Source organism: Hippichthys cyanospilos, chromosome 6 (genome assembly GCF_059441005.1).
Source record: "Hippichthys cyanospilos isolate Australia breed blue-spotted pipefish chromosome 6, RoL_Hcya_1.0, whole genome shotgun sequence".
Lineage (NCBI taxonomy): Eukaryota > Metazoa > Chordata > Actinopteri > Syngnathiformes > Syngnathidae > Hippichthys > Hippichthys cyanospilos.
The window spans coordinates 19,636,234-19,661,983 of NC_142374.1; the positions used below are offsets into that span (position 1 = coordinate 19,636,234).

The following is a 25,750-nucleotide window of genomic DNA, read 5'->3' on the forward strand; positions in this document are numbered from 1 at the left end:
AAGTTAATCTTGCACCGTCTGCTCTGTCGCCGCCGAGGACTAATCTGCTGTCAGAGTGATGAGGCTCCTGGACCGGTTCCCTTTTTACGACACGCCGGCACTAATCCGCAAGACCTTTCCTCCGCCCCGCCGCCTCCCTCTCCTCTGTCACCTGAGCGCGCGTCAAAGGTCACAGGGGACACGCGTAAAGCGTTTTTCCATCGGAGTTCAGTTCGTCCCCGACAATCTCATTACTTCCAATTAAAAGCGCAATTACTAACCCTATCAGTGTAACGTTTTAATTTGTCATCTGCGTGTTAAACCTCACCCTTTGGCCCGCCAAGGCCTGAGCTGCTGGTAACTTCCTTTATGGTCGATCAAAGCCTTCAAGAAAATATCGCCGCCATTCCGATAACGCCGTATACGGAACGAGCTCATTAGCATAATCGCTAGGGAGGATGAGGATTTAACTTTATCATCAGGTTCTCTTATTATCTATAGCTGTGCCGCCCCTTTTTTCTCCCCCCCCCCCCCCCCCCCCCCCCCCCCAAGCACAAAGCAGCGTCATTGTATTATCAAAGTAATAATACTCAAATGGTGTGAATGTATTTTTAGCTTCTGGTTTTCTAAAGACACGCGTGGAAGGAGGGGGATGGGAAAAATGACAAATTGGCCTTGGAGTCACACCGGCAAGGTTTCATTATACCAGTGCTTCTCAGTTATATTTGCATATTTTTTTCTTTTTAGTTATTATTTGTATGGTGTTACGACTTATTGAAATTCGTGTTACACCGCGTCTCAAGAACGGATCCACGTCGTACGTCGAGGGCCCCCTGTAACAGTCTCTAGACATTGCTCTGGTCCAAACAATTATCCGGATTCACAAAAATCCCAAATAGTAGAAATGCAACATTTTGAAAAAATTCAAAATGTTAGCAAATGCTCAAAAAAGGCAGGAAGAAGATCCGCGAAGAGATGACTCGGCATATAAATGCAAACCAAGACTTTTTTTTTTCCCATCTTAGTACAGTAGTAATTTTCAAGTGTCAGCAGGTGTCCTCTGAATGGGGAAGACGTGAAAAAGAAAAGAAAAATGTCAAGCCGGTCTCTTCCGACACGGCGTGATAACAGAGAACGAGGCGGAGGAAAGGAAAGCGGATGAGGCGTTTCATCCCCGACTCGTTGATGGAAAAGGCAGGCGGGTCCTGCAGGACCAAGGGCGAGTCCGAGTCAGAAATGGGCAAAGAAAGCGTTTTATCACCTTCTCTTAAGACGATCTCTCAAATGAGAGAGCGTGCGCATGCTAATGTCAGAGCCGCCGCGATAACTAGCCGCCCGTTTGCACGGGGGTGAGGGTTAAGCCAGGATTTGGTGGGCTGAGGGAATACATGTTTGATATGTGAGCGAGGCAGAGCTGAATTGCCTTTGCCGGAGCTGTATGTGAGGGATTAATCCATATGATTCATCTGTGTCTGCATGGCTGAAAGAGAAGACTCGTACAGGCCTTTATTGGGTTTGTATAGCTCGCGCCACTCGGGGATGAACATTGAACCGAAGGATCAAGGATACATTGACAGCGCAGAGCGTCACGTAGTTGGTGCGCAATCGCGAGCTGCCATACCTTGAACTTCTGGTGTTAACCTTCGGCTGAAATGCCAACAGGCTTGCGTTGAAAAGTAATTGTTTATGTTGGCTCTAAGGAGCCATTTACACTACTTTGTTTATCATTTAGAACTGGCAATAACAGAGTTGTTTTGCTTGCTTTTTTAGGATACAATTTCTCCAAATAAACACATGCGGACAATGGGGTTACATTTTTGCAATTTCTCTCCCTTGCAAAGACGATTCTCGGATGTCTCTGAAAGATCATCAGCAGGATCAAAAGAGGAAGGAAGAAAAAGCAATAAGCGGTGTTTGCACAGCATTGAAGATGAAGATCTAAGTTGGCAGAACTGAAATTGTTTTGGAGTAATGAGACAAATGTGAGGATTGCTGATAAATATGTATCAGCCTGTCAAATTATAAAAAAATAAACGCAATGTTCGCATGTCTGCTTGTTCAGCCTATTGTGTAGTGGTAGGCCTTAGCTTGATGTGATTGTTTGTGTCTTCAGGACACAAACTACCCAAGACTGAACCAAAATCATCACTGGTGTTTGCAGCTAAGTTGTGCTAGCTGAGCTACTGTGACAAACAACAAGCTACAGCTCACAAGCAATCCCAAACAAGACAGAATCCTCATTGGCCAAATAATCAAGATAGTCAATCAGAATTGCAATCAGTGACAAAAGTCAACAAAAGTCTGATGGAAGTGGATAAATATAGTCAACAAAAATACGACTAAACTGTTGTTGAGGTTGTGATGCTCAAGATATTGGATTTGATCTGTGAAACTACTACAAAATCAGTCGAAACATCTCTTTCATATTTTGCATTTCAGTCCATACACACCAGTGAGCTCTTTCCCGCGGAGTTCCTCAAGGGTCAATCTTAGGGTACATCCTTTTTCTCCTCAACATGCTTCCTCTTAGAGATGTCATACCTGTATTTGAAGGTACTCTATATTATTTCAATGTGAACTAGAAATATTGATTTGAGGCTTTGTCGGTAAAATTTTACCATGCAGAAACCAATTAAATCTAAGCGTTTACCAAGACACTCCTTTTCTGTCTTTCTTCCTGCTCATTTTGGGACAAAACTCTCTGAGTCTTTGGGCTACTGATTGCCAATTGTCCCTCACAACACATAAAAACTGAAACAGGCAGACTCTTGAACGTCAACATTGAACGTTGACATTTCTTCAAATGTAGTTTAGTTCAAGACTAAATTCTTTTGAATTTGATGGAGGTCTTAAAGACTATTTTTGGGATGATGCAAATACTGTTTCTTTGCCAACTAGCAAACATATCGTAGCGAAGTGTGGTTTTTGCCACTGCATGGAGACAAAAATCATATTTGCAACACTGTGGAACTTTTCCTGCTCTCACTCGCGCCTTCTGTAAATATAGGCGCGAGCGAGTGTGGCTGCGTCTATCTCCAAGTTGTCTTACCCTGTAGGTATTGTTTGCAACTTCACTCAGGTTCTGCTGCCTCACATACGGCACCAAAGCGGCGCGGTTCTCTGGCTTTCCTCCTATCTCTGCTCTGCTATCTCCCTATTAGTTTGCGCGGCTTCTGCCAGCCTTCCCTTGCCTCCCTTATCACCTGTGGTGAAAATCTAGCAAGCTAATCCCAACGCACGTGGGATTCCCCCTATCCCCGGTAATGATGTCTATCCGAGGGATAGCATCAGAGCAGAGTCCTATCAGCCCACACACTCCTAATCCCATCAGTCTTTGGTGTCCAAACACAAGGGAGGAAGCATTTTGGATGTTTTGCTCCAGGGTTGTGGCCTGAGTTGTGGAGCGTAACACCAGAAATGATGTGAGGTGTTTAGGGATAATGTCAGGGCATGTGTTCATTTCTTCTGATTTGGGAATGATGGTGGTATAATTATCCCCTTGTTACTTAAAATTGTTCCCAATAATTTAAAAATCAGGGGGTATTTTTGCTTTCATGGAGACGGCATATTAATTTGAGAGTGGTAATTTACATGTAGCGGATAATAGATGAAGAAATTTGGGTACTGTAAATAAAAAGTATTTTTAATTATTTTTAATAGCTGCTTGTTCCCATCTCAAGTATAGAAAATTTTGACGCTTGACCTAAGAGTTATTTTCAGGAGTTGCAACTTTTACGACTGCTATACTAATTTAAAACACTACTATGAACGATAAAAATATTATACACACATTTCCAAAGGTTTATTTACCTTTACTCCCTTTCTGTTTGACTCACTTTTCAGTATGGACAGTGATCATGTATTTTTGGGTATCGTTTTGCTTTCTGGTAGATTCTATATTAAATCAAGCTTATTTGAGTGTAGTGCAAAAAGATAGAAATGCACGTATGATGTAAATATGCGACAACAACGGCAAAGAAAGACATGATGCAAAAAGTTATTCAAAAAAAGTGACAGTTCCCATATCAGATATGAATATTATGGGTCACCTGTTGGAAGTGGATAAATATAGATAGTGCTTAAAATTTAATCGCGGACCAAAAAAAAGAAAAAAAGAATGATTTACATTTGTTTCATAAATATTCCAAAGGAGTCATACACCAGAGAGCGTCTGCTTTTGTTCAGCAAGCATTTTGCCTTGTTTATTTGGAGATGCAGCAAATCTCTTTTTGCTGCATTATTCTTTTGTTACACCAGGACACAGAACAGCCACAGACATGTGTGGCCAATTCGCTTTTGCTTGTACAAGCTAAATGTTTTATGAGTGTTCTTAATGTGCCATAACCTGCTTTAAGACCTGTTCTGCAGTACTCTATAAATCGTATACCCCTAGTCTACAAAACTCTATATCTCATTTCACTCATGTTCCTTTCTGACACGCAGGCAGTAGAATCCATTTTCTCGAGATACTGAATTCATAGCGGTACGAGCATGATGGAGTTCGGCGGGAAAATTACGGTTTTTTTTCCTCCCCTTCATTTTTGGTACATCTATTATTTAGCTGTCAGCATGGATGAATATTGGGCTCCTTCAGAAGGTGCGCAGAACCACGTTCCTCCATTTGCTCCTTGTCATGAGCCGTATTAAAAAGAAAAGCAGCCCCTCTCATTTGGTCTATGTGAAGCTTCATCACACGCATGTCAGGCCGTAAAGATTTGGAAGTTCAGGTCTCATGTCGAGCACGCAGGAGATGGAGCTACACTGAGGCTATCAGACACTGTGACATTTGCTGCTCTCGTATCAAACTCACTTTAACTTTTGAGTGACATGAGGCATATTAAGGGTTATTTTAGGCTTGTCACAATATTTACTATATCGTTGTATCGCCGGATAACAAAAAAAAATGTACTTGATCAGTTTTTCCTTGCCCAATAAATGCTCATTTGCATGCATGTTTGTCTCCATACGTCATCAACATTAACTCGCGGCGCCTCATCGGTTAGCATGGTCCACACTGCGTGAGTTTACCAGTTGGCGATGGATGACACGACGCAGACATGAACACAAGTCTGGTTCTCGTGTGCCATCGGTTCTTCGGAGGCAAACACAACTTTTTCCCTTTAGCTGCAGTAGCATAGCAATAACAATAGCAAAGTAGTGCCAATGGCAACTGCCATTTGGCTAACAGCTAACGTTTGCGAGGCTCTTTTAGTACTATTTTATCAATTAGCCATAGCAGTGTATCATAGCAATAATAATAATGGGATATTTGTGCTAAAGCTAACTGTCATTAGGCTAAAGGCTATCATCTGCAGTGCTCTTTTTTATTATTTCATTTATTAGCCACAGCAGTGGGTAGTTGAGCTAATGCTAACTGTCGTTCAGTTAACATCTATCTTTTAAGGTGGTGTTTTTGTACAGGCAACTGCTATTTGGCTAACAGCTAACATCTGCGAGGCTCTTTTACTACTATTTTATCAATTAGCCATAGCAGTGTATCATAGCAATAATAATAATGGTCAATTTGTGCTAAAGATAACTGTCATTGGGCTAAAGGCTATTATCCGCGATGCTCTTTTTGTATTATTTCATTTATTAACCACAGCAGTGGAGAGTTGAGCTAATGCTAACTGTCATTCAGTTAAACATATATCGGTTAAGGTGGTATTTTTGTACAGTTTCACTTTTTAGCCACAGCATCGTATACAAGCAAAATGCGAACATTCACTACGCTCACCAGGAACTTAAGCGATTGTGACTTGCGCAAGATTTGCATTTTGTCAGCATTGGACCAGTGTACCAAGTCTGTTTCTCTGCAACGTGAGTGCATCGAGGAAAAGTGTCATTGTATAAAATCTCAGCGATGAAAATATTTTTTAAAAGTATGAACAATGCATTGAAATTGTCTACTCTCAATTTGGTAACAACATATTTAAACGTTCTTAGGATTTACCTTTTTTGCTCTAAATCACAGGGGGGAAAAAAACGTCTATTATTCATCGCAATAGTTTGTGGGAAAATATATCACCCCCCCCAAAAAAAAAATTCTATCAGGACATGTCTAGGTAATTGACAACGTTTCGGCACTAGCCATTAAAACTACTCAACGAGCGGTTTACCTGAAAAGAAATGGACGGGGATCTCAGGATGCTGTGGGATGAAGGTCAAACAAAAACTCTAGCCCTTCTGGTCCAGTCTGGGTTCATTTTGTGTTGTCCTGTTGGACAAACAGAAAACAACTTTGATGGCGCTACTCAGTCAAACAAATGGCATATTCATTGCGACTAGGAATGAAAGTCATGCTGCGTGAAAAGCACCTAAGTGGGCCTGCATTCCCCCTAACAGCCATAGACAGACTAGGCTACATAAAAAGATATCCGCGTCAATAAATAACAATTTAAACCGACAAAATATCAAACTGAGGCATAATAATACACGGGGAGAAATCACATAGTTGAAGCGGACAACAACAGCATTACTACGACAAATAAAAATGCGGCTGGTTCAGACTTGTTTATGGTACCTGAGCAGAATGAAATCAAAGCACAGCAGGTTAGAATCTCAGCAAACACCTGACTGAGCACACATCTGTTACGAGGAAAATTGATGCCACATTTGGAGCCAGATTAGAAAATAATATACTACTGGTAGTAAAACACTCTATTATTTGTAGCAATTCATGTAGGTGATGAAAGCAAACACACTATTTTCTGTTATGCATTTGTGATACGTTCTGCGGCGCTGCTTGAATACTATTAACGATTTTTACGTTTTAAATTTTGAACGAGACAGCATATGAAAGAAAATCAGCTTCCATACAATCCGCTCCGCATGACACCCGTGTCATGTGATCTACAAATGTTATTGGAAAAGAGTGACTAGTATATTTGGCGTTTTCGCTCGTCTTTCAAGGGCGACAGAATAACCCTGTTTGTCTCTGTAAACATGGGTGCTATCATATGAAAGATTGATTTCCATTTCTTACTTAGAATAACAAGTATGTAATACATGTGTTGTATGTATGAAAACACCGCCATCCAATGGTCATAGTTATCACTGCATTGCTGAATTGTCTGAATATCAGATAAGCATTAGTCAAGGGTGACAGTTACTCGCCATTAAAATGACAAGAATTTTACTATTTATTATTTCTATTACCATTTTAAAAGACGAAAATTCTCGTCTATGGCACTGAAAGAGTTAAACGACACACTATATTATTCATTTGTACTCTTAAAACAACTTTTATGTTTAACACTTCTTTGTCAAAACTTTAGTCTGGAGTTGGGGCTGAAATTGAACAGTGATGATGTCACCGACATGAGACGATAAAATAGAAACTAAATGTTTATATAGCTTAAATCTTTCAGTAATGTGAGTAGTTTCTGTTCCTACTGATCACTTTTGAAAAAAACTTACTGAAATGTGCCATTCAGCCTGAAAATGGAAAAAAAATTGCAACTGTGAATGACGTCACTTTGTTTCGTAAACCAAATAGGGAATTTTTTGTTTAAAATAGCATAAATGTTTTTTTTTGTTTTTTTTTTAAATAGTTAATGTAGTTTAAGTTTTTTTTTAAGTCTGATATTAACCATAGGTCTAAATTTAAAAATAAAATTGATTTAAGATGAAAATTCAAATGTGTTATTAGTAATAAGTGGAAATACATATTTATTAATCTGTTTTGATAATAGGTTTTTAAACCAAGCAAAAATACATGTTTTATGTGTATCGGAATTTCTAAATATTCAATAACGTTTTAATTCATAACATTCGATATCTGTAGCCCTGATTGTTAAATTTAAAAAATAATCATAAAATTGATGGAATTTCCCGGGCGTGATACATTTTCTCATCAAACAGTAAATTAGCAAAGAAAATGGAATAATCAAAAGAATGCCGAGTAGCCTCCATCGTGAAAGAATAGATTTAATCGCCACATTCGCACCCAGCTCGACGACCTTGACGTATTTATCTCAGTTACGTCAAATAGGTCCTTGTTCACGGTCAGACCACATACGCGGCAGATGACATTGGACTTTTCAGGATGAGATTCCTTTCGTCATCAAAACACAGCGGAATGCCAAACAAAACTAATCTCGTGGAAAAAAAAATGACATTGAAATTAATTTGAGGTTCATCGCTATAATTATTCACATGAAGAGCACTCGATTGCTCCAGATAGACTGCGTGTGCTTACTTACTTGATTCTAATCAGCTGATGAATCAAAATGCCTAATTTACTAATGAAATTAGTCGCATTGCGGCGCGTTTCATTGTGATTTCAAAGTGCGGCGGAATCAAAGTGCCGTTTGACGAAATGGACTTTTTAATGTCTTTAGCATGGCACGTTTAATAGGATGGCACCTTACACTCCAGCGACTTCAACATCTCGTTAGATTTTACTAATCGGATGAAGAGAACGGCATCAGGCTCTCTGTTATATTCTTTCCATTTGCTTTTATTGCGTTAGTGAGAGCCTCGATTTGAATCTTGCTCGGGAGAAAAAAAATGTACATGCTAATTGTCAATACTCTACTGTGGTACACACAGACTGATAATTGTGACAAAAATAGCATCCGATGATTCTATAAAAATATCCTCGGCTAGGGCTGCAGCTATCAGTTTTATATTCGGATATCCCGATGAAAATTATATTGAATAATCTGATATTTGGATAAAACTGTCAAAATTGTGTTGTCAAAACTTCAGTAGCAAATTTTGCTGACTACACAGCACATTTGAGTAAGTTTGGTTTGTTAAAATAGAAAAAAAAAGGTGTTAATTGGGAACAGAAAATGTCATTTGAGTCATTTATGTCGATTTAACTGCTTTTGAAAAGATGCTAGCGGCTAATGCCGCTAGCGTCTAGTGTTGCTTGTTGCTACGAATGTTTACTCGAGCATATAAAACAATTTTGGCGTAATTATGTTTTTGTTTGTCTAAAATTCCCGGCGCTGCTACCATAAAGTACTGCTTGCGCTGTTAGCTGCTACCTCGTGCTAATTTCTGGCAACTGGTGCAATATAATGCAATGTCAGCATATTTAAGTAATTTTTATAAGCGTAATCAGCTTAATTAACAACAGTGTTATTGATGTACTTCAAAATAAAACTGTTCCACGGCATGGTTTATTTAAAAAAAAAAAAAAAAGGGATCAGTGGGAACTGCAACTGTTTTTTGAGTAATTTCCATCATTTTCACTGCCTTTAAAAATAATTTGACGGTTCTTGTTAGCATGTTGAGTGGTGCTAGGCGCTAACGCCGCTAGCATCTAGTGCCTCCCGTCACTGCTAGCACTGCTAACGGCTAACATTGGGGCCGACGCTAATCGCTGGCAACAGCCGCCATATTATATAACATTGCTGTATTTATTTATTTTTATGCTTCCCTCATGCTGCTAACAGAGTGCTATCTGCTAATAGAGCCTGCGCTAATCGCTGGCAAAAGGCGCCATATATGGAGTGTCAGCATGAATAAGACCCCTACACTGTTGACTAAGTTTTTTAGGTGTGGGTTCTCGTACTGTAAAACTCTAAGACGCTTAAAAAAAAAAAAAAAGTCCAATCAGCATCTATGTTTTATGTCAACCTAATATTTCCTATTCCTAAAAAGTCAATAGCGCTGGCTCACTTAAATGAATCGTTAATTCTGTTTTGACAGTTTTTTATTACGTCCTCACAGGTCCAGAGCACTGGCCTTCTATTGTCATGTGATGAAATCAATATTGATTTTTTTTCTGCTGGAGATGATGTATGTTGCGTGTTGCATATTTGTAGAGTATTGATGGTTTTTGTGACTGCACGTGACATTGGTGGCATTAAAAGCTAATTAGTACCAAATTCACAACCCATTTCCGAATGTGGACTGTTTTAAAACTGTTCTTTGTATTTGCTTTTTTACTACAGTGGACCCCCAGTTTACGAGATGAATCAGTTCCGCGTTTGGGTTCGTAACGCGAATTTCCCGTATGGCAGGCAATCCAAACCTATGTTAATTAGCTAATGCATGTAAAACCCCAGGTAAAAACATAAAACTTCTATATACATATTAAAAATTGTAATTGTAAAACAAAACAAACAAAACAAAACACTATTGTAAGTGCTACATATATAATATACATTCATTCAATTAATGTATAACCTTTAATTTATTTACCTTTGAGTGACACTTGTTATGGCCATATTTCCTAGTAAGGGTAGCCTAGGCTAGGCTAGCTTAGCTTTCTTCGCATTTCTTGATTATCTCCAGCTTCGTTTCCATATAAATCATCTTCTTACTTCTCTCGTTAACATCACTAGCAATCTTGGGACCCATGGATAACCAATTCAAGTTTGAATTAAGCATCAAAAAGCAGAATTAATATGTTGAAAGCACTCTCACACGAGATCAAGTCTTGAGGCAACCATCTTTGTGACCCCGTGCGCCGAGCAATAGCAGACCAGCATCTTCGTGACCCCATGACGCTGACCAATAGTAGCCCAGTATCTTAGGGAATCGAGACGCCGACCAATAGGACACCAGCATTGTAGTGACGTGTTGCAGCGGAGGCAGTTTGACGCCAACAGAAAATAAGAGCAATTACCTAAAAACGCCTGAAGAGGGAGGCAAAACAACAAAAACAACCAACCCCACAGGTCATGACAGTTGTTGATGTTAACTGTAAAACGGGACAAATGCCTTAAAGAGGGGACGAAAAAACTCAGTATTCCACATCGTAACATGAAAAAAAAAAACGTACGTCTGTAAGAAAATGGAAGAGAGGTGACAGTGAAAGCTTGGATTTTCACACTATAAAAAACGATCCACATAGGAACTGTCAACATAGCTAAGCTGCTTGGTGGTGATCTATTTCAGCTGGCATGTGAAGAGGACAGCAAGAATTTGGGTGCACTCGTGGCGCGTTTTGGAAACGAGCGCTCCCGTTCTCTTGCCAATCCTCAAACATCTAAAGGGCTCATTTGTCTGCGCCGTGCATGGTGGAGTAGAGCAAACGAACGGGATCGTGGTTGTGTTTCTATTTTTTTTTTCACAACTGGCGTCCGTCCCAGCTGAAGGATTTAATTATATCTGAAGTCTGAGCATAAAGATGCGCCCTGTCTCTGATAGCAGAAATAAACAAATGACGTATCTGTACAGTCATACAGATAGCGTCCCCCCCCCCCCCCCTTTCTTCTCTCGCTTCCCACTAACCAGATGGCGGTCAGATTTCAGACACAGGCTTCTGGAAGATAATCAAGCAACAAGATTGCTTTTTTAGGAAGAGGGGATTGGTTTAACTAGATGTCAAATTATAGGCCTTTTCTCACACAAACACACACATGCTCACGCACGTGATCTCAAGCGTGTGTCCGGAGTTGTTCGGGTGTCACAGATATGTCTAAGGAAAGTGGATGTCACACAGAAGGGTGTGGAATATTTTTTAATTATGTTACAAATAATCTTTGAGCTCGTTTGTACGGAAGACTTTCTTGTAACTGCCGTTACCATGGCGACTACGAACTAGTTTATTTGTATAGCCCTGAATCACTACAGTCTCAAAGGACTTCACGGGTCACACGGAACATTACAAATACATCTCTCAGAAGACTATGGAAAAAAGTCAAAAACACCATCTGGGGAAAATAAGAAACTTTGAGGAGGTAGCACGGGTGGGAGGAGCCCCCTTCCAGGCTCAGCAGGTTTCACTAGATGCATCAAGAGATGCCATAAGGTGAGATCCTCCATTAGTCCAGTCCAAAAAAAGCAACGCAGTGGCGGTGGTCCATCTCCAAACCCGCATCGGTCAATCAACGATACGCATCATTCAAATAGTCCTGTCACAAATAGCGAAATATCTAACTTGCGAGCTATTTTGCTAGTTGCCATTCCGACTACAAACTAGCTATCTAACTCACTAGCTAGTTACTGTAGGTATCGCTTTGTCTTTTATTCTGAGAGAGAGAGAGAGAGAGAGAGAGAGAAAAAAACAATCCTGGAAATGCTGTCAGCAGTAGAAACTCTGTAATGAGGCAGTATTGTACAATGCATGGCTTTTGTCAATGCTAACGCATAAGGCAGCAAACTGATTTTGAATTTAGATTTGAATTTCATCTTCATAAAAAAAGACTTAAAACAGATTTCTGTGAGCATTCATTCATAGAAACAGTAATACAATAAAGGCATAAAAAAACTGCAAAGGAGTCCCTTTAAAAAAGGAAGTCATTTGCTTGTGTTCCAATTAATTTGCTCTTAAACTGAAAAGAAAACCATGTTGTTCATCCCATGGCATTATATTTGCTGAAATCCTGTTAAAATTTCAAATACAGACATTGAAAGAACACTATTCTAGTAGGCCTTTTTAATGACTTATTCGCAACTATTTGTAATGCCTTCCATCTCAAAAAGGTTTAAGTTCTCACTGTGTGAGCTAAAATAAGAAAAAAAAAAATATATATATATACAAAAATAAAATAATATAAATATAGGAATATACTTTTCCTTGGTCCTTAAAACCATTGAAAATGTGCAATGACATTATTGTTGTTTTATGTTTTATGTATGTTAGCTAGCAGGCTGTGATTCAGGCAGAATGAGAAAAAGGCCACGTGGAAAGCTTCCATTGTGACTCAAATGGCAAAGAGAAAATAAATTCCTCACTCGCGTGTTCATCCGGATTTGCATTTAAATGTAAAAGGATTCCCGCTCGGCACGTCTACCACATTGTGTACTTTTTGCCTATTCCTGCTAACTAACAAACCAAAAAAACTACTTCTCACGCATTGCGGAGGCAATTATTCCATACTTTTCTTACAAGAACTCTGTAGGAGATTAGAGCGCTCTTGAACTGAAGGAGAAACCCTCTACAGATCACGTTTTTAAGACACTTTGTAAGAGGCTTCAGATGGGTGGACCGGGGGAATTGATACTCAGTCATCCCGACACGCCTCGCCTTCCGCTGCGGGGTGGATAACGATCTGGCCATCCATCTTTTGGAGCCTCACCTCCGTGACGGCGCCGGGTTGCAAACGTGGTTACCTGCTAGCCGCAGACAACAGGAACAAAGCTCCAACATGGCTTTAATCTCTCTCTGCTGTTAATTTCTGCCTGCCGCCGTCCTGGCGAAGGAGGCGGAGATGCTGTAGCTCAGCTCTCTACCCCCTTATGAACAATCCATCACCGCTAGTGCCTCTCTCCAGTGCGCCCCCCCCCCTCCCCTTTTTTTAAGATCGCTGCGAGAGCCGCAATGCATTCTTTTCCACAGTTGACTGCTTGCTTTTGCATTTTCTACAACATGTGCGAGAAACGCCATTTAAGGGGGTGCACACTTCATTTTCAACATCTGAATTGATCTTAGACCTTTGTGCACATCATTCTTGCAGTATTTTACACAAGGATGACACACTACTGGTAGATCATTAAGTGGCTTTGCCATTTTGAGCTTTGATACATGTCACCATGTGGGAGAAATTTCAGCTCCCTACTGTTATCTTTCGATGCTTTCCCTTTGATGTGAAATACCTTTGATGTATAGATCAAAGGATTGGACAAAATACGGCACAAAAGATCAAATGTGGCAGACCCGACAGATGACGAAGGGAAAAAAAAAATTGTCATGTGTTTTCAATGCTCTTACAGTGTCTGCTGTACTTTAGATCAGTGGTTTTCAAACTTTTTTTGCAATGAACATTTTTTTCTGCCAAGTAGCCCCTAACTAAAGCATTTTGGATGGAGAAAATAAGTGACTGAAAACACTGCCGTGCCATCTGTGTCTAATTTATTAAATTTAGGATGTGCATTTGTTATGGTAGTGAGGACGGTGTACCTCCATAAAATGTATATTATTGCGACGCAGTATTTTAGCGGTCAACACAATTTAGCTAAAAAAAAAAAAAAAAGTTTCAATTGATGTTCTCTTAATTTGAAAATGAATGTGCTGGTCCTCCTACTGCATTTGAATACATGAAGAATCCTCATGTACTCCCAAAGTGTCTTCATGTCAGAAAGAGCAGGTCTTTGGTTCAGGTTTCCAACACAATCACAGAGGGTTTGTGAAGACAGAATGGATTTTTGGTTGCAGATCAGATGGGGAGGGGGGGGGTTCACACACGCCACTTCAAGGGTCTATCACTCAAAAAATCTGTTGGAGACACAGATTTTTGGATCTGTTTGGCAGATCCACGGCTCACAATATTTATTGTCCTTTGCAGAGCAGTTTTCTGAATCATTGACTTAGATTGAGGAGCATTTTTAATGGCTTTATCCGAGAGACCTGCAGCGATTTTTTTTTTTTAAAACAAAAAACCGCAAGAGACGGCGAATCGACCGCCCTTGAGATTTGGGATCGTAAATATCGAAAGGGTTTAACATTTGTGATCGTCGCTTCGCTGAATGATTTCTGAGCAGACTGAGGACAAAAGGTCACTCGAGACACACCTTGCACCACCTGATAATCTTTTAGAGACATCTGGCAAATGATCCTTTGCTGACTTTGATGGCAAGGGAGGGAAAATGGTCAAATTTGTTCCAATTGGCGCTATGTACAATAAATACCAGGAAAGAAGGCTCTCAGGCTTAATAGCCGCGCTGGAATCCATAATTGACACCTGCTTCAAAGCGCCGTCTGTGATTACATATGAAAATGGTTTGACCTGTAATGAACTGTAAAACTAATGACATCTGCGAGATGAGTCGGTTTGAAAGCAAACTGTCGGACACGAAGTCCCGTCAAGCGTGATATTAAAATGTCCGCGCTTACATCTTTTCGCCCGAGCTCTGTAAAAGTAGGGCCCCGCCTTGATGGACGCCCGAGGCCTAATGGTTCAAGGAGCAGACGGCCGCCGGCATTAGACAAGTTCATTTACGGAAAAGTCAGCCTCCCGTGTAGCCATACGTTCCGATTTGCCCGCCTCACTTGAGAGACGCCAGGCTGTCACGGCGATACCCGAGTCCTCCCCGCCTAGCATCCGTCTTCCTCTCAAGAGGTAATGGTCTTCTCGGGTCATTTATGCCTTTGGATCTCCATCATTTATCTCACGACACCTGAATTTCTCCGCGGCGTGGGGTGCCCGTACTACGTGGGGGGGGGGGCCTCAGTCATTCTGCTCCCTTTTCAACCCTTTCAGTGCTGCTCGCCAGCGGCCTCGTCCGCAGAGGGCTATTCAGCAACATGCGTTGTTCGTGCCAATGATTTGTAGTCATTAACATCAAGGTCGGGCCCGCTGCCTTCAATTGCATCCGAGAAATCAAGCCTTGCTCCCTAATTGCGTCATGATAGTGAATGATAATCACCTCTCCGCGCAGCAGTACGAGCGTTTGCTTTGCTTTGCCGGCCTTGCTTTCATTGGTTGAAAGGAGCCGTTGGAGACGTGAAGGCAGAATGATTATAAAGAGGGATTTAATTGGAATGTTACCTTGGAATGAACTGACAATGAACACCGGTATGGTACTGCGGCGGTTCTGATCTGAAATCCAAGCAGCCTTTTGATGGCTGCTCATCAATGGCGGGGTTGAAAACAACCGTTTCAATCGTGATCTGGGTTGAGCGGATTCGATCGCATTCGGCTCTCGTAGAAGAGGAAAATATAAGCTTGAAGGTCTCGCGCCATCTCACAACACGCGGGATAGAAATATATTACGGCCTTTTCTTGCGATTGCCCCAATTTAAGAGTTACAGATTAGACTGAAAGCGTTTTAGCCGAGAGAATCAGACTCTGTCTCTCACTGCAGTTGGATGAATCTTCGAACGTGACCTCCAGATGTGCATTTTCATTCGTGTGGTGTTTTGTAAACAACGATGTCACTAAAAAGGGTTTATTGATCCCGGTAGATCACGGAAGGTTGGTTGCTTTAAAACTAGATCATGGGGCGAAAACTTGGGCGCCCCTCATATATTCAGTGTCTAGGTATTGTCCAAAAGTCTTGGTCTTGTGTCGAGGCTCGATTCCTAAAAGTCTTGGTCTTAATAATGTCTTGGTCTAGGTTGGTGCGGTTTTGAGTACAACTCTAAACTCAGTCGGTAGAGTGGTTTGCTCGGTGACCAAATGTCGGGGTGCTGCTTGTGTAGTAATTTTGCTTGCCACACAGGCAAGACCAACATAATGTTTGCAAAAATACCACCACAAAAACACAACAAAATGCTGGACTATGCTGGATTTTTGAGAAGGGTATTCTAAAATCAGATTAACACATCCATCGGTTTTCTAGAGCTGCTTATTCTCACAAGGTTTGCAGGCTTGCTGGTGCCTATCACAGCTGGTTTAAGCAGCGAACATGAACTGGCACACAGAGAAAAACAATCATTCACGCACCCATACACCTGCCATGCATGGTTTTTTTTGGAATGTGGGAGGATGCCGGAGTGCTTGGAAAAAAAACAGGCAGGCTCGGGGAGAACATGCAAACTCCTCGTAGGAAGGCTGGAGCGAGGTGGATTTGGGCTCGGGTCCTTGAACTGTAAGGTGGATGTGTGAACAACGGCTCCATCAAGCCACCCTAATTAGATTAACCCTTGTACAGTTTTTCTTTTTTTTTTTTTTAATAGCATTTTTGTGTCAATTTCTTCCACATCATTCTAGCAATATTCTCGCCAAGGGATGGCACACCCCTTGTAGTGTGATAACTAAGTGGCCACGCCATGTTGTAATTTGACATGTTGTCACTACCTGGGTGAAATTTCAGCCCCCGAGTGCCTTCTTTCAATTTCCCTTTGAAGTACAGACCAAAGGATTGGTTAAATACCGTGCAAGGGTTAAATGAGGTTTGAACAAAAAGACGCCATTTTATATAGAAGTCTTTTTTCTAACAGTGTGATATGAGCGATAGAGCAAATTAAACTCTGGAGTCTGCCTTCAATAAAGATTAGATACCTAAAGAAAAAGTCTGCTGAAGTAGACTAATGAAGTAATTGCACTTTGTTCATCCCCACCAGCGAAAAAAAAAACACGAGCGCAAACACGTATTGAAAAGAAGCCGATGCCGGTGCTAAAGGTTCCGCCTACATGCCAATAAAGCGGTTGTTATCTTAATGGAACTCTCCAGATTGCTTGTCGGCGCACACTCACGGCCTTCTTAATAGCGTACCTTAAGAAATAAATACGTCATCTGACTTGACCTTTGCGAGCTGGGAGCATGGATACTTTCCAAAGAGACTTTTTTTATCCCCCGCCTCTCCGCAGCTTCGCTTTCATCACGCGCTCACATTTAAAAATGTAAGATGTGCGTCGATGTACGAGCAAGGAGAAAAACAAAACAGTCCAAGTTAAAAAAGATGTCTCCGGGGTTCAGCGTCCCCACTGTGTTCATTTGCTTTTTACTTCTCCTCCGCATGATGCGACTCGCTGTATCTTTCGCAAGCGGTTTGGCTAACGGGGGTCACGAGGGATGCTTGGTCACGACATGAAGGAATTAGCCCCAGCCGGCAGGTGCGCGTATAATCGCATATGAAAGGAACGTCACAATAGCACGTGGAAAGTAGGCCGTCGGAGAAGAGACTTCACACAAGTCCTATTTATTCCTCAGCCACTTCTCATGTCTAACTTTTGAAGAACTCCGAGGTCACCGCAACTATTTCAAGACTATCAAAAAATAACATGAAACACTCGCGACAAAAACTCTTCAAGGAGACATATTTTGGCTTTTGTCATATTTTAAATCAGTTTCCAGGTTTTCATAAAAGCTCTCTGTTATCCGTTGGTAAAAGAAACCGAGAATGAAGATCTACGGGGTACTTGATAGCAACTTGTAAATCACTCTGTTTTGGGGGGGGCGGTTCTGTCTCGGCTTATTTTGTGGAGTATTTATCTGACGCAATCTTTTGGGGTTAACTCAATAAGCCAACTAAAAAGTTGGGTCAGTCCCTTTTGGCTTAATTTGTTGCATGATCATAGATGAGAAGGTAGGTTTCTGTGTAGCAAAAAGCTTTAAATATTTGAACATCGGCGGATTCAGAGCCGAATCTAAATTGCCTGAGCGGAGAATATCTTCTGGCAAAAAGTGAGAGCTGTATCTCCTGTTTCGATCATCAGTCATTCAACACAACACCATCACAATAGTTGCACTTCGTGACACAACTGAGAAGAGAATCATGGAGACAAATAACGGGGTTGATGTTGCGCCTGAAGGTTTTTGGCTTCATTTCCATACTTCTTCCATACTTCTTCCATACATTCTTATTATTATACTGAATATTATACCCATGGACGTGTTTAACACGGCATTCAACGAGGCCCTGCAGACTTAAGGGGTCGTTAGCAAAGTATGCGCCTTTTGTCTCACGAGTCAGACAATTCAAAGCTTTAGTAGAGAGAGTGCCTCATCGCTGTAACAGTAACATCTGTTTAACTCAAAAGGTTTGGTCAAAATGAACTCCCATAAACCAATGCAAATCACTGCAGTTATTTGGTTGACCTCTGGTCAAAATGAACAGACTTAACTGAAGAATATATATATTATATATATATATATATATATATACACATACAGTATATATGTTTAAGCATTTCTTTTGCATTCATTTTTTTGGGGGGGATGAATATTGCAGTTTATTTAGTATTATTCAACCTTTTTGATTATGAGAGTTATTTTTTGGTTAGTGACTAGTACCTAATCAATGTTTCAACTACATTAGTTTGACAATTTCAGGCTATTCGTACCGAGGCTGCGAATAATTATTTCCCAGGAGGACTTGTATTGCTCAATTGCTTTGTGTGCGGCTAAGAGTCACCAACTGCATTTTTTTTCCCCCCAGTCGCATTTGGCCGTGTTTCTCAAAGCATGGCGAACATAACATGGGGATTGAAGTCCAGACCTATTCTCTCAAAGAAATAGCAAGGCAATAAAAGATTTCTCCATTGTGCAATTTCACACTTGATGGGTGGGAAGACGCTCCAGGGACCCATCTATCAGTATACAAGCAATTAAAAAGTCCATTTTCATAATGTGTCCCTTTTAAAAGTTTTCCTTTTGCGTGTGGTTTTTTTTTTTTTTTTTGCTCAAAATCTGTTTTGCTTTTGCCGTTTCTTTCAGGTATGGCGACATGGTTCCGAAAACAATCGTGGGAAAAGTGTTCGGCTCCATCTGCTCGCTGAGCGGGGTGCTGGTCATCGCCTTGCCCGTGCCCGTCATCGTGTCAAACTTCAGCCGCATCTACCACCAAAGCCAGAGGGCGGAGAAGCGAAGAGCCCAGAGGGTACTAAAGCCCCCTTCTTCTTTATCTCTATATTCCTATGCAACCGTGACAAAACTATGGAGTTGCCACTGTCGAGTAACCATTTCTGTCTGGCAAACTCACTTGTAAACATTTACAAATATGCTTAAACATATTTAAATACGCTCAAACATACTTGCAAATACATTTAAACCTACGTGCAAATATGCTTGAATCGACTTGCAAATATGTTCAAACATACTTGCAATTACGTTCAAACGTACTTGCGATTACGTTCAAATGTACTTGCGATTACGTTCAAATGTACTTGCAATTACGTTCAAACATACATACTTGCAAGTACGTCCAAAAAACGTTGGGCATTTATGGTAAAATGAAGTCGAGCTGTGTAGCGAGGAAAAGGAAAAACTGCTTTGGGCGCAAGCAACGTTACACCGGTGAGGCATTCACTGGCCGCGCACAATGTGGGAAATCTCACACTTAACGTGTAACAAATATATAACATACATATATGAACACAAGAAAATTTGAAGAGTTTAAAAAGATGAGATTGATTCTGGTTTGCTCTAGTTACTTTGTTGCCAAAGTACTGGTGCATCTTATACACTGTAACATAGAAAATAACAGAATTTGGCCCTCAAATTAAGGGTGCATCCTATACACAGGTGTGTCATATATTATTATATACGGTATTTGCTCAAATAATTCCACTGGACATTTACTTGCTCATATTCCATGGAATTATGGGGAAAAAATGCCAAACGGACATAATAAAACTATAGAAAGTACTCACAAACAATATTTATTTACTTAATTTCCAAATGTATTTGTATAACGTAGGACAAATGCTGGAAAAAACTCCTATGGGATTACCACTCGCAACAAATATATTCTACTGTAATTGCATGTACATTGAAACATAACTATGTTCAAAGCTATAGCTAAATTTCATTCGAAAGTATATGCAAAAAATTCACATGTATGCAATTACGTTTGAACTTTCTTGAAAAAAACATTCGCGTGTACTTGCAAATATTTTCAGGCAAACTGAACTTGTAGCTAAAAGCTAAAAACAAAGCCTCCATCCACCCCCAAACGCGTTCGCCGGTGGAAAACGTTTACTCCACATTGACAGCTCCACACTTCCATAAACTATCTCGCAGAATATGAATCTGGTATTGTGTTCCTGTGTATCGGCTGCGAGAAGATTTCAGCGGGAGCCAGGATGATCTTAAGAGCAATAATGTCAGCATCTTTCCAATAAGCAATGTTTTGTATTTTGCCCACCCTGAAAGTGTTTGCTCAGGCAGAATTTGCTGATCGTAGATCTCAAGCCGCTCCTGGCTAAATAGCGGGGCTGCGGCGGGGAGACGGAGCCAATTAGTCAGACAGCAAAAGGCTAAAACCGAGGTCTGTTTGTTCAAACAGAAAACTCGGCTCGCTAGAATCCGTGCTGCGAAGATTCGGGGCACTAATGCCTATATGCGCTACAAACAAAACGGGCTCCTGATCGACTCACTGGAGGAGGTAATGGGGGGGGCCCGAGCGGCGGCTCGGGGGCTGGCGCCGACGCTTGCATGCCGCTCAGCTCAGGGGAGACCGACGTCGGGTCTGGGGGGCGGGGCGGGGCGGGGGTCATGCCACCGCACTCACAGGGAAAGGGGGGGGGGGGGGGGGGGGGGGGGGCTGCTGTCATCCCAGTGCTTCCGTGTGATCGTCCTCTCTCTTGCATCGCACCTCTCGCCTCTCGGCATCGACATGCTTGGTCAACAGTCTTTCTCCGTCCATGCAGCAGGTGGGCCGCGCAGGTCCGCTCCTCGCCTTGTGGCGGAGAACAGCCATTCCAGTCGCACTGACCCATGAGCCAGCTCTGCATGTCTGTCCAACAGCGTTTGGAGGGGAAGGAGGGAAGGGGGAAAGAAAGAAAGAAAGAAAGAAAAAAAAAAAAAGAAAGGCTTCCTGGATAGCGGGTCGCCTCTGGAGGCTGTCTGCTCAGCCTCGCATCTCCTCTAAACTCTGTTTTTGATCCGCCGCGTGTGATTTCTAGAACATTCCCCGGCTGTAAGCGCAGACTAACACCTTCCATCCCAGAGCCGTGCAGAGCCTCATCCAAAGCGTGCGCGTGTGTGTGCGTGAGTGTGTGTGGTGGCGTCGTGTTGCTGGTTTTCCGGTTCTGTGCTGTGTTTGGTGCAGTGTGTTCGATGTCTCGGGCGTTCCACTGCTGTTGCAATGAATCGCCCATTTGGACTTTCCCACGGTCCTACTTGAAAAAACAAAAAATCATGCATCTGTGGAACATCCTCATGCTCGCCGGGTTGCAGTAGATTGGCTGCCGTGCTACAGATCAGCGTTTGTGTATTCTCCACTACATCATTGAGCTAGCTGTTGCCTGACGCTCATTGCATCAAACAATTAAGCTCCCAGCATCCCTTTATGCTCAGTGATGCGCACTGTCTTGTTTCTTTCACTCTGTGTTTTCCAAGGCCTCCAAGGAGGCTGGACAAGCCCTGGTTGGGAAGTCTGCCAGCCCTCCATTTGAGAGCCAACATCATCATCTGCTGCACTGCCTGGAGAAGACTACGGTAAGGTCCAACTTTGCCCTCGCCCTATGGCTACACATGCGATCTACAGTGGCTTGAAAAAGTATCTCAACCTTTAGGAAATTCTCACATCTCTGCATAAATCACCATCTCATCTTTTCCAAAGTCACACAGATGGAAAGAGACAGTGTATTTGAAGCGTGCCATATTTTTCACGAGAATAGCATACAAATAATGCCATCAAATGGTTTTCACAGGAGACCTGTTGAGTAAACTCTGCAAGCGCCAGTGATACCGTATCACTTGGTCCCATCATTGTCAAACCGCGCCACGTTTCCAGCAGTTTACTGTGAGGCCCGTCGGAAAAAAAGCCTTTAAATAAATGATCAATTTTCAAAATAACACTGAATGCTAACCCTTAAAATTATATAGAAAGCAAGTTAATTTGATTTGATTGAGTGATTTATTGAACGTACAAATATTGAACACAAATTCCATCAAAAATAAACACAACCTAAAGAGAAAAATCAATACATATCAAATTGATTTTTTTTTCAGGTTGTGTTTATTTTTGGATGGAATTTGTATACGTAAATATATATATACATAAAATGATATAGAAAGCAAGTGAATTTGACTAGCACGAGCGTAGTGCGAATGTGTTTTTTGAAATATAAAAGGAGGACTTACCTTTGCCATTTTGAAGTTGCATTTTGAGACTCATCTTGTAAGATCCAAAAAAGGGCACAGAGGGTGTGATAAGAGTCCTGAAAAAAAAACAAAAAAAAAAATGTTGATTTCTCTTGATAGGCGGTATCAACAGTTATTAAAACTCTTGACTTTTTAACACTACAATAACACGACAACCATCAAAACTGTTAGGCCCATGTCTAATATGTATATTGACTTATATACACATATACGTACTATGTATTAGGGATGTAAATAAAACCGGAAAACAAGTTTTTAAATCTCTGAAAAAATCAAATCAAACCAAATCATTCCATGTTGAAATATATAAAGTAGGGCCTTGATTGATATGGATTTTTTTAGGCCAATACAGATTCAGAAAAACACTGATTACCGATAAATCTGTGATTATTTACCTGTATGGTCAGATTGTAGTTGCATATTTTTTCCAACTACACAGTTTTGGTGAGGAAAATGTATTTGAACACAGTATTTGAACATTTTAAGTTATATAAATCACAGGATTTCTGTCCTTAATATTTTCAAAATATAAAATACCCGAACAAATCCAACTCGCACATCAAGGTGCCGCTGTTTTTTAGTGGTTTTCAGAAATAAGAAAGGAGACGAACGTACTAGCGATGTCTATTGTTCCCCCCTCTTTTGTTTACAGAGTTGAAAATAGCTGACTAAAAAGCAGGTCGTCCATGTAAAGCCGCATCACTCATGCAGGCCGGATTAACAGTAGCGCCCGCCCGTGATACGACACGTCACACAAATAGAACTAAAGTGAGTTTTTTCATCCGTATGCTAAATGTGGAATCTATTCATATGCGGCAGGAGTTAAAAATAGCTGCAAATGGGCCGGGGAATATTGCCCCCCCCCCCCCTCCATATCAGCCTTCCCCATCCCCCTCCTTTAGCGACATGCTATGATAACATGGCTCCAGCCATCCAGAAACATTATTCCCGCCAAACAAACCGGCACGCTTGATTTTACGCAATGTATAATTTAGTGGCTTAAGAGGCTTTTAAATATGAGGATGCGACACAAGTTTTACACTGGCGCAGCTCGGCCGGCCCGCGCAGACAAGGCCCGGGCAGTAAATCACGGTTCTTCCTTATTAATAACCTCCGCCAGCCCACTTCTGCGTGGCGCTTGCTGGAGAAACAGCTCCATAAAGGCTTCATGTCATTGTGATGCACACACACAGGCCTCAAATGTCTGCTGGTGGCTTTTTAAGGCCGGATTTACACTGCGGCTCCAAGTGCACAATTCCCATTTACAGTAATGTCTATATCCCATTTTGTTGACTGTCTGCTTTCATCAGCGGTGGAAGCTAAGCGATAAAAACGCTGGTACTGGACTTAACTCAGTCCCTGCCAGCTGTTTTCATAGCAAACTTCAATATAGTCTGAGCGTCTTGGAGCATTCGGATAATGTTGATATGCTATTTGAAGGATCTAAAATAAGCATCAAACCCACGTAAAAGAAAAATGAGACTATCCTTTTACCACACAAAAAATTGGATTCTGGTTGGTCATGAGGAGAGCATGAATTGGTTTCACCAAAAACACTGGTTTCTGACCCAAAGTTTAAAAGTTTCTTTTGTATAACGAAACATGGCAAGCATGCATCCATTCATTTTCTGGAGCCGCTTTCCTCACAAGGGTTGCAGGCCTGCTGGTGCCTATCCCAGCTGCCTATGGCAGTAGGCGGGGAACACCATGAACTGGTTGCCAGCCAATCTCAGGGCACACAGAGCCAAACAACCATTCACGCACCCAATCACACCTAAGGACAATTTAGTCTGTTCAATACACTTGCAATGCACGTTTTAGGAACCCACACGGGCTCGGGGAGAACCTGCAAACTCCACACAGAAAGGCCCAAGCAAAGTGGATATATATATATATATATATATATATATATATATATATATATATATATATATGAAAGACAGCAACAAAGCTTATAAAATTTAAAGAAATACAAAACTTTTTCAAGTTTATTATTTTGTCTAGGTAATTTGATACATAAGTCATTTTTCGTGGACAATACCTTCGAAAACACAAACACTGAAAATGACGTGTGCAAGGCTCTTGTAACAACCAATCAGTGCTTAATTTGCAAATGTCACATGACTAAACATAGAAAACAGGTGAGCCACGATTGATTGGAACTTCTTGGGCACAGGTGAAGTCATTTTCATTCGAAAGTGCAAACGTGTCTTTAAAAAAAAAGTTTGAATTGTACATGAAAAATGATTTTGTTATTCAATTACCTATACAAATAAGGTTACCGGTAGTATCCATTTCAGTCCACCCACGATAACAAAAAATAAACAATTCACAATTTGTGGCGAATGTGCTTTACCTAATAGCAAAATTTGTTTGGTGGTCAGTTCACAAAATTAACTAAACTTATTGTTTTGATGTCAGCAGCTTTGTTAGCGAGCTTTTCAAGGATAACCGTGTTTTTTTTTTTTTTTTGAAGATTTTCCCATCGGTTATTTACTGAAAAGCACTAACGCTGTTTTTAGTGGGGCAACATGAAATATTGAAGAGCTTTAACATTTACAAATGTCAGCCACTAACCGTTCTCCATTCAGGTCCCACACCACCGGATAATCACTCAGGGTAATCTTTTGAAGACATGCAACATTTGGCCCTTTGCTGACTATGATGAGAACAACGTGAAAACGCTCCACTATGTCGACTTTTCCAGGCTCGAGTGAGCAAAAAAAGGTTGAGAGCAGGTGCGAAGCTCGGCCCCAAAAGAGCAGGACCGGTGGTGCGGCGTTGTTGCCCCCTGCTGACCGAGTCTGAACGCTGCTGGCGAGCGTGACCTTCAAGTTCTGCTCATTTGTCACAGGCGTGACGCTGGCCAATGTTTGCACAGATGGTACTTAATGTGGACATCTGGCCCAATGCATTTCTGCACCCGCCGTGATTCATTTTCCAATTATTAAACTATATGGCGTTAAATGCCCCTCTCCGGTGCTGATAGGTAACAATACGTCATTACAGTAGCTTATTCGGGTATCTGTACTTGAGTGTTAAAAGTTCTGGAGCATCGGGTCACCAATGCAGGCACCAGGTAGACCCTAAGGGTCACAGGAGTAGGCCTGTAGTGCTAATAGCTTGCAAGTGATTGAACATTGTGACTTTCTGGGAATTTCACTTTTTAACATTAACAAAAGGAACAAAAAGCCTTTCGCAACAACGTTCAGCAAATGTGATTTTATGCAGTTGCTCAACAGGTTACAGCTTATTGTGTATCTGAAAAAAATAGCTTAAAGTGCATTAAAAATCCTGAAATGAAACACTGATGTCAATACTTGTTCAAACTAGAAACATGTTGGGGGAAAAAACTCAATAAACGTGTAGATAA

At 41.2% G+C, this 25,750-nt stretch overlaps 1 protein-coding gene and 1 long non-coding RNA gene across 3 annotated transcripts in view; one reads left to right on the forward strand and one right to left on the reverse strand.

Annotated features, from left to right (window-relative positions):
- The window catches only part of kcnd2 (potassium voltage-gated channel, Shal-related subfamily, member 2), a 69,087-nt gene that overhangs the window by 36,003 nt on the left and 7,334 nt on the right, over window positions 1-25,750 (forward strand). Inside the window, exons 3-5 of one of the 2 annotated variants that reach the window (XM_088417290.1) lie at window positions 18,985-19,147; window positions 20,555-20,653; window positions 21,610-21,708. In XM_088417290.1, the coding sequence (XP_088273416.1) occupies window positions 18,985-19,147; window positions 20,555-20,653; window positions 21,610-21,708 (361 nt within the window). The remainder of the gene's footprint in view (window positions 1-18,984; window positions 19,148-20,554; window positions 20,654-21,609; window positions 21,709-25,750) is intronic. The other variant, XM_088417291.1, reaches the window with a different exon arrangement.
- On the reverse strand, window positions 2,430-25,166 carry LOC148422687 (uncharacterized). The gene is made up of 4 exons (XR_015865905.1): window positions 24,955-25,166; window positions 22,357-22,433; window positions 6,099-6,196; window positions 2,430-2,520 (listed from the first exon to the last, which is right to left on the reverse strand). It is a non-coding gene; the product is annotated as an uncharacterized LOC148422687 (long non-coding RNA).